The sequence below is a fragment of the Mastacembelus armatus genome, chromosome 16 (assembly GCF_900324485.2).
Source record: "Mastacembelus armatus chromosome 16, fMasArm1.2, whole genome shotgun sequence".
Classification (NCBI taxonomy): domain Eukaryota; kingdom Metazoa; phylum Chordata; class Actinopteri; order Synbranchiformes; family Mastacembelidae; genus Mastacembelus; species Mastacembelus armatus.
In genome coordinates this window covers 51,660-60,703 of record NC_046648.1, presented here as the reverse complement: position 1 = coordinate 60,703, position 9,044 = coordinate 51,660, and the positions used below count along the sequence as shown (strand labels likewise).

The 9,044-nt window shown below is 39.2% G+C and overlaps 2 protein-coding genes across 6 annotated transcripts; both read left to right on the top strand.

Annotated features, from left to right (window-relative positions):
* Window positions 1-458: 458 nt before the first annotated feature.
* Window positions 459-3,796, top strand: upp1 (uridine phosphorylase 1). 4 transcript variants are annotated; one of them, XM_026293686.1, is made up of 8 exons: window positions 459-595; window positions 886-937; window positions 1,305-1,416; window positions 1,515-1,673; window positions 1,823-1,937; window positions 2,367-2,576; window positions 2,690-2,836; window positions 2,943-3,796. In XM_026293686.1, exons 2-8 carry the CDS (start codon window positions 900-902, stop codon window positions 3,098-3,100), a joined length of 939 nt encoding a protein of 312 aa, XP_026149471.1. In that variant the 5' UTR covers window positions 459-595; window positions 886-899; the 3' UTR covers window positions 3,101-3,796. The 4 variants fall into 4 exon arrangements, with proteins under 4 accessions (XP_026149471.1, XP_026149472.1, XP_026149470.1 ...); XM_026293685.1 differs by lacking the exon at window positions 459-595 and adding an exon at window positions 603-796; XM_026293687.1 differs by lacking the exons at window positions 459-595; window positions 1,823-1,937 and adding an exon at window positions 602-796 and having other exon boundaries at window positions 1,515-1,581.
* A 106-nt stretch (window positions 3,797-3,902) lies between these two features.
* Window positions 3,903-8,442, top strand: stmn2a (stathmin 2a). 2 transcript variants are annotated; one of them, XM_026293691.1, is made up of 6 exons: window positions 3,903-4,011; window positions 4,119-4,204; window positions 6,383-6,481; window positions 6,639-6,811; window positions 6,906-7,097; window positions 7,198-8,442. In XM_026293691.1, the coding sequence occupies exons 3-6, from the start codon at window positions 6,397-6,399 to the stop codon at window positions 7,255-7,257; spliced, it is 510 nt and encodes a 169-aa protein (XP_026149476.1). In that variant the 5' UTR covers window positions 3,903-4,011; window positions 4,119-4,204; window positions 6,383-6,396; the 3' UTR covers window positions 7,258-8,442. The 2 variants fall into 2 exon arrangements, with proteins under 2 accessions (XP_026149476.1, XP_026149475.1); XM_026293690.2 differs by lacking the exons at window positions 3,903-4,011; window positions 4,119-4,204 and adding an exon at window positions 4,291-4,747.
* Window positions 8,443-9,044: the final 602 nt, after the last annotated feature.

The following is a 9,044-nucleotide window of genomic DNA, read 5'->3' as shown; positions in this document are numbered from 1 at the left end:
TCCTGCCAATTGTAGACAATAGCATTAATTACAGCCTTTGGCTTTCAGGAGACTATAGCTCCATCCATGACCTTTTCTGCTGTTTATCTGGCATGTACAGATTATTGGGCCCAGCCCACAACTCCTCTATTGGACCCCCTAGATTGAAGGATGTGTCATTTATACCAATCATTTATCTTTGTGGCGGTTTTATGTTTACTTTTGAAGAGCTGTACAATATTAATTGCTATCTTGTGGGCTATCCCGTGCTGTGTTAAGAAGGTCTTTAAAAACCTGTACAGTTAATTTGATGAACACTGAACAAACTTACATGGCCTACAATCAAGCCAGTATTATGAATCTGCCTTAATGCGTTTGGCAATATGGGAATTTTCATGACACACTGTTCTTTCCTTTTCTGAAATTAGTGAATTTGGTAATTGCATAGCCACTTAGTACGTGATCGAGGCGGTGTACAGCAGGCTCCTGTGAGCTATGACGCTTGTGACGTGTGTGGCGTCATCCTGGGCTGGATCCTAGCGTTACCGTGTCGACCGCAGAGCGAAATTATTTATAGGAAGCAGAGAAACAGTATTGTAGCGACTACATTACAAAGGTAATACTTATTAGTTATTTGTATAGTGGCGTTCTGGTTGTAGACTGTCCTGTTTGCTTATTTAGAAGGTAAAGATGAGGCTGAAAGTCTTTATTTCTCTGCCGTTGAGCGATAAAGTACCGTAACCTGTGCGTGGTGCAATGCTCGGTGACTTTGCTGAGGTGATCATGTGGAAAAATGACTTGGAGTTTATTAGCGTGGGTCAGTTTGCCAGACAAAAGGTTCCGATGAGAGGGCTACCTGTAACATTCATGAAATCTGTTCTAATGAATAATTTTGTTCGGATACAGTTCTTTTCAGGAAGATGGATTCAAAGGACAAGAGAAACGCGTCGTGTGGCAGGTATGAAGAATTAACATATGAACAGCCTGTTTGCTTACAAGTATTAATGGCAATAAGTAATCTTACCACTTTGTGTAATTTGAAATGAGGAAACTGCTGGGTGTGGCAGTTTACAAAGTCTTTGTTCCTTTCCTGAAAATATAGACGAATCTTGGTGTGAGCTGTAATCACATTTTTACGTAAATGATTAAACATTCAGGATACAACTGTCCCTTAGTTAACAAACCCACAGAAAACCAACCTACACCTGGAATCAACAGCTTGTCAAATAATAAGACAAATAGCCATTTAGTCTGATTTTCAGGTTAGAACAGACTATTTAATATCTGTTTGTTTGTTTGTTTTTTTTTGTTTTTTACCTTTTAAGCTCTGCTATTGTGCACAACCCACATCTGGATGCACTAAAAGATGACATCCTGTACCATTTCAGTCTAGGAACCGGAACACATGATCTGCGAGCTATTTTCGGTGATGTTAAAGTAATGATCTTTATAATATTTATTTGTGGAAATAATATCACCTGCATCATCTTCATTATTTAGAAAGGATTTGTGTTTTTGTGTGTTTTGTCTTCCAGTTTGTGTGTGTCGGGGGAAGTCCCTGGAGAATGAAGTCATTCATTGAGTACATTGCTGCCGAGCTTGGTATGGAGGACCCCAAATCAGAGTACCCAAATATTTGTGCTGGAACTGACCGCTATGCCATGTACAAAGTTGGCCCTGTATTGTCTGTCAGTGTACGTAGGAACCAAAATTTGATGATCTTTTTTATTTATTTTTATTTTTTGTCAACAAATGGTATAGTACAAATACAGGCAAGTAGGCATAAGAAGATATAATTCTGTCGTCTTCCTAAAAATTCAACCATTTATGTACTTTTTTCCAGCATGGGATGGGCATCCCATCTATTGCCATAATGTTGCATGAGCTAATAAAGCTCCTCTATCATGCAAATTGCACAGATGTTACAGTAATACGTATTGGCACATCAGGTGGAATAGGTAAGCATTTTGTTTGAACGTTTTTTTGTTACCTAAATGTCTGAAAATTGATCATTAAATATGATTACATCTGTCTTATCATCATACCATTAATAATGCTCACAACCCAGAGTAAATTAACTTTAAATAAAAGAAATGTGCTTAACTTGATCTACTCTTGATGTTGTTACATTTCTTTGCTATGAAATGGATTAGTATGACCATAACTGTCGCCAGTACATATTTTCCATTAAGTCGCATTTTCTCAATTTTACCACAAGAGGGAGCACAATGTTCCTAAGTAGAAAATGATCAGGATGTCTGCTTTACTTAATATATTGTAGTTTCGATTGAATCAGTATGTTATTTTAACATGTAGACCAAATGAAGCTTTCTGTACTGTCAGAGTAGAAAATATCCTTTATTCTGCTTGCCATTTTTGATTTTCAGAGCTTGAGCCAGGGACTGTTGTTGTAACAAAACAGTCTGTGGATGCCACCTTCCAGCCAAAGTTTGAGCAGGTAATCCTGGGGAAGACAGTGGTGCGAAGTACTGATCTGGACCAAAGCCTGGCTGAAGAGCTTTTGCAATGCAGCAAAGAGCTGAACCAGTTTCAAACTGTGGTTGGTAACACCATGTGTACGCTAGATTTCTATGAAGGTATGAGCTTTGATGCATTGATATGTTAATTGCATTAATCGCAGGCATGTAAAGTTTAATGCTCATCTTTTGTACTGTTCATGCTTGTGCTTTCTTATCTATTTGTCACCCAGGACAAGCCCGTTTGGATGGTGCTTTCTGCTCCTACACTGAGAAGGATAAACAGGACTACCTCAGGAAGGCCAGCGAAGCAGGAGTCTGCAATATTGAAATGGAGTCATCAGTTTTTGCTGCTATGTGCAAGCTGAGTGGTCTGCGAGGTAAGAGAACACAATATCAGCATTATACTAGAGCTGGTGAATTTCTCAGCATCTCAAAATGTTGTCTTCACACTTCATTGAGTTAATGTCCATTTCCTGTGTAAAGCTGCTGTGGTTTGTGTGACGTTGCTGGATCGGCTGAAGGGGGATCAGCTAAGCAGCTGTCATGAGGTTCTTCAAAATTACCAACAACGTCCTCAGATACTTGTTGGCTACTATATTAAGAGGCAACTCAAGACTAAAGCAGGTGTTAGCCAAGTGTAATTCATTGCACTGGTATGCAAGTCCACCTTTAATTCCAGGTATCTTCTCTTGAAACCAATGAGACACTGAAAACATGGTGCAATGCAATAATGGAGTTTTAAATTTTTTTTTATGCAGTCTTTAATGCTAATCAGGAGCCATACGTTTAATATGTCCACAAAAACCAGAGTTTTGACATTTTACACTTCTTTTTTTTTGCTTTGGCACTGATTAGTTGTAATGTACTGTTTGTTTCTTCATGTACTGTAACTTAAACACAACATAACTGAGCTTTAAATGTAATGCAGCAGCCACTGGTCATCAAATGTGACTTAATTAGGGCTTCCTTTTTCTTTATATAACATGCAAAGTTCCCTAGCCATAAAACTTGATGACTGGTAAGACAACAGCTTTCTCCATATCACGTTAACTGTCATTATAAGCCTTTTTAACAGCAAATGTTTTGGCTTGGAATAGCAGAGAAAGCACAGGCGTACCTGAGAACATAAAAACTGATGGCATTCCATTTACGATGCTTACTTCCAGTGATTGATGTTTTGAATACTAGCTCACTAACATGGCTTATTGTGACACTTGATGCAACTGTGCTTTTCCAACTAAAACAAGTAAATATTGCTTCTGTGAAAAATATCTATTGAAATGTTCTTTGTTTTATTGTTAGTGCAAAGAAAATGACATTAATAAACTGGTGTATTTGTGGAGGGAATGATATTTTACTATTATGTTGAATGTACTGTATGTTACATGTTTTTTGTTTTTTTTTTAATTAAGCTTCTGTAAGTTTTTCTTTCAGTGGAGCAGCAAAAAAGGTTCTCAGTGTCTTACTCCAAATAAAGTGTCATGCAGTCTGCAGTTTGTTATATGTTCTGGCTCATTACACAACCATAGGTTCACAGTGCAGCACTGCAGCTGTAAGTTTGAAAAGTAGTCACACTTTATAAACTTTAATCATTATGTTATCACTCAGTCGCTTCACACATTTTAACTGCAATTTCCCCTTTGGCTTCTCCATTGCCAGAATTGTCTCTGCCATGGACACGACAGGCAGCTGGCTACACTGTTGGAGCTGACAGTTCAGACAGCTAATGGGTTCTCAAAATTGAGGTAAATGCGTTGGATGCATATTGTCTTTTTAATGAAAAAGAGTCAAGGGGCAAGCAATGCACAGCCACCGGCTGAACTGAATATGAATGAATATGAAGGCCAACCGATTTGGTGTGCCCCCCTAAGATTTTCACTGGCTCCATCCGGCCACCCCTATGAGCATTTTCTGGGGGCGCCACTGTTAGTAGCGCCTGCATTGTTCGACTGGATTATCAAAGAGCTTTGTTTTTAAAATAAACTTGAATCCACTGAACCACATGCCGCAGGTCTGATCTGTAGAGCACATTTATCAGCTTTAGGTGCCTTAAACATAGCTTAAAGATAAAGGCTGTATGGTTACCGCTGGTTCCCAGCTGCTCTGCGCGTCGTGGGTAGAGGAGGGTCTTGTTGCGCGCTCCCGTGTGCGCCCACTTCCCGTCTGCCATCCGATCCTGTCCTGTCTATTCGCTGACTCAGTGCCTTAAGGAGCATCACCGTTCACCTGAACAGAGCTACGGCATCCTCTGCAAAGAGATACATCGGCCATGGCTAAAACGGCAACCGGTAAGCATGTTCATACTGGTCATGTTCAAACTGATGCATGGGGCAACGGATGCATGGATTGATGAGCTTGTGACAGATACGTCCTTTTTTGTGTGGAGCTTGTGTCGGCCCAGTATAGTCTACCGGCTGGTGGTCGCGCTTCTATAAGGGCTCCAAATAGAAATGTTATCCTCTGAACCTTTGATTGATATTGGTTCACTGCCCTTGATATTTCTCTAAAGACCATGGGTCTATTGTCTCGGCACAGGAGTGTGGTAATGACAAAAAGGGCTTACAAGCAAAGCATCCTCCGTCATTAAGTTACCGAAATGTCTCCACTATTTTCATCATATATATCAATGTCTTCCCTTCCTCCTTTTTTGCATTGATCTTAAATTATGTCAGTAGGCAACATGGATTGGCCTTAGACAGGTTTATTTACAACGCTGCACCTGCGGTTCATGCTACAGCGGCCCCAACATGCAGCATAATGCAGACGGACCCCACCCAAGATGTTGGGCTGCCGACCATTTAGCCGACAGCGAAGCTGACAGTCATATTACCTGGCTACAATTAAACCTCAACAGCTCCAAGATGTTATTTAAAAACCCTTTCTGTGACCTGGACTTGATTTTTTTTAATCCATTGATCTAACTGAGATGGCTCCTTTTATTAATTTCAATATCTTTATTTATTTCTTCCTTGCCAAGGATGTATCAGCATCTCTCACAGATTTATCGTGATGTATTTTTTAAAAATAAATATGGGAATCTGTGCAAATATACTAATTACTGACAATTCGGTCTAAGAATAAGCACACTGAACCTTATTCTAACAGATAATGCATACTGAATTAGTCATCCCTCCTAGTAGACAGTTATTATTGTAGGCCAGACATTCAGCAGATATTTTTTCATTGATTTCTTCAGCCTCTATGTACATACACACAACATTCATGGTATTTTTACTTTAGTGGACAATTCGATAATTTAAAGTATAATATGATGTACAGACTGGCTGCATCATTGTGTGTGTTGGTGGCAGAGTTGTAGCGGGGTAGACAGGTGCATGGCAGGGTGGGAGGCAGGCCAGCCCTGCAGCAAGGGTCCGCTTTACAGGCTGGCCTTTGCAGCAGAAGGATGAGCAACACTCACAATCTCTAGTCCTCTGTGAATAGCCAGGTGGGCACTTTGTCAGCTACAAGAAAGCATGGAACAACTGACAGAATTAGCAAATAAGATTAAAAATAAATTGTCTAACGAAATGGTAAAACACATAATTGTTCAGCTCTCCAATTTCTTGAATGAAATGAGTCACAAATTTCTTATAGCAGCTAATAAAGTAAAGGCAAAGCTTGTTTGATTTTAGTTGGATGAGACCTAAAGAATTCATTCAACTAACAAATTATTAGGCAATTTATGTATCTTTTAAAATCTTAGTAGATCATTAATACAGTGATTGTCTAATTGGGCTATTAAACTATTTTCCTTTCATAATTTGTATGAATTTAGAAATAGCTCAGTTGTATGCAGTATTTATTATTTAGGTGTAATGTTTGTGTTATTTGGCAGTGGGTTATAGGAGTTATAGCTGGAACTTAATTTCACTAATTTCATGAGTAATATATGGCTATGCTATGTTTTTATGTACCCACAGCATACAAAGAAAAGATGAAGGAGTTGTCTGTCCTCTCCCTCATCTGCTCATGCTTCTACCCAGAGTCACGCAACAATAAGCTGATGTGCGAGTTTGAAGGTATGGCTCAGCGCCAACATTTCACTTTGGTTCAAATAAATTGACCATCATGTTTTTTTCTGTCACGTAAATACATGCATAAGCAATTATTATTTGATTGATGTGTTTAATGTTGGATATCATTATGGTATTATCATGGTAATATTTTGATTTACAGACATGGAAGTAAAACCTATAAACAAGCGTGCCTCTGGCCAGGCCTTTGAGGTGATTCTCAAGCCTCTATCTCCAGTGTCAGATGTAGCTCACAACCTCCCTTCACCCCCCAAGAGGGATATATCTTTGGAGGACATTGAGAAGAAACTGGAGGCTGCAGAAGAACGGAGGAAGGTGAGTGCCTTAGTTATTTAAAAGGCTTGGGGTGTTTAAAATTGATTAAAAAACATCACTATATCAGTGTATTATATTTGCTGTGCATATTTAGCACCAGGAGGCCCAGGTGCTGAGGGCATTGGCAGAAAAGCGAGAGCATGAGAGGGATGTGTTGCTAAAGGCCATGGAAGAGAACAGCAACTTCAGCAAGATGGCTGAGGAGAAGCTCCAGATGAAGATGGAGCTGATCAAGGAGAACCGTGAAGCCCATCTGGCAGCCCTGATTGAGCGTCTACAGGAGAAGGTGAGAAATTTCAGTCGTGTCCTACAAAAATGAAAGCACAAAAGTCCATCATTAATTTGAGTGACTAATCACTCTTCATGTGCCATTCTGGCGTTTTCAGGAGAGACATGCAGCTGTGGTGCGCAGGAACAAAGAGCTGAGGGAAGAGCTGACAGCATGAGCCCCACACAAGTCTAGACTTCCATGGTTCGTCTATGTCCCTCCATCCAGTCCTGCTCCTTTTCTCTTCCCTGCCCTCACCCTCATCAGAACAGACACCAAACCCCTGAAGGCCAAGAGGTTCAAGGACCTCAGCACTACATGACTACACACCATACCACCAGTACTCACTACTATCAGTATTATCAGTGGATACAAATATAAATAACACTAATCTTGAGAATTGAATGGATTTGATGATTTTAAAGAAAATATGAGTATATGGCTATTATTTTGTAAATATCCTTTCCCCTCGTTTTTTCTATCTGCCTGTCTGTCTGTCTGTCAGTCTATGTCTGTCTGTCTGTCTGTCTGTCTGTCTGTCTGTCTGTCTGTCTGTCTGTCTATCATACAAAGGTTGTACTGTACTGCAGTGTACAGTTTCAAACACTTTTTCATTGATTGTTTCAGTCATTGAAATTTGAGCTGTTTTCTTGTGAAACCCCTCTGTATTTCCTGATTACGTCACAATGATGTTTCTGTGTCTTTGTGAAGAATGAAGGTTGGTGTACTTAGACTACAGGCTCCTCAAGATATCAACGTATCACATCTGTATCTTCCTCACACACACCTTCTCACTGGATCTTGTAATTTAACAATATAATTTAAAATATAAATTTCTTCTGAAATGAGCTTGAAAATGAACTTGATAGGTGCTTTACTGTTATTAAAAATGTCTTTGCCCAATCTGACAAAATATGGCAGATTGGTAATATGATTCCCACTTACCCTAAAGCCATTTCTCAATGAATCCATCTTTAGCCAAATCAGCTCTGTTAGCTCTACAGTAGTTGGGGTTTAATTTCTTGAATGTTATGACACCATACTGGTACCATGCATAGTGTCTTTGACAGTGGAATGTGCTGTTGCTCCCACCTTGATATTGATAGCAAGAACATAATGTATGTCTGTGTGAGTGTGTGTGACTGTGAATTTACCATGAAGCATCATTAGTGTCTGCTCTCTTTAGGGGATTAGATAGAGAATGGATGCAGGATGCTTTATATTCAGCACACTGAACTAGTCTCTTTTTAATACACAATATCACTGATATCTTGCTTGCATCCTCTGCTGCTTGTGTTTCCCTCTTCATATATTTCTCTGTGAAAGCTTTGCTGAATAAAGATTTGGGATTCTGTGAACATGGCATGCACTATCTAATAATTTCCTGTGCAAAAAATGAGGAAGGAAAATGTAAACTGCCAAATAAAAGAACCAGTTATCTTCACATCCTGACATTCACTGTCTTCCACTAGTTGATTCTTCATTCATGTTCCAGTCCAATGTTAATTCGTTTTGAATTGTATCTGGTTCAAAATCTACTCAGGCATACTCATTCAGGGTAGTACTCATGAGACAATGAGTGTGACATTGCTCCACTAGGTGGCAGTGACAGATTTTTTTTTCAGGCCAAATAATCAAGCTGGTGCTTTATCCCTTCCAAAAGAACGGCAGAAGTTTGCAATATGCCAAATGCAGAAAAAAACTTAATTGCAAAAAACACTCACTTTGGATCTGAAATTGAATCATTTTCGTTTTGTCTCTTTCATGAGAGGGGGATTTAAAATTTTAATTACAGCCCACTTTAGAGGGAATGGGGTATGTGTCATTCATTAGCATTTACTTAACATTAAATGTGATAAGATGCACATATGTATTTTGAGTTTTAAATGTACTTTAATTTTCTTTCTCAGAGTAAAACAATATTAACATTAATAGCTTGTGGCTTAAACCCTGAAAGAAACAAAT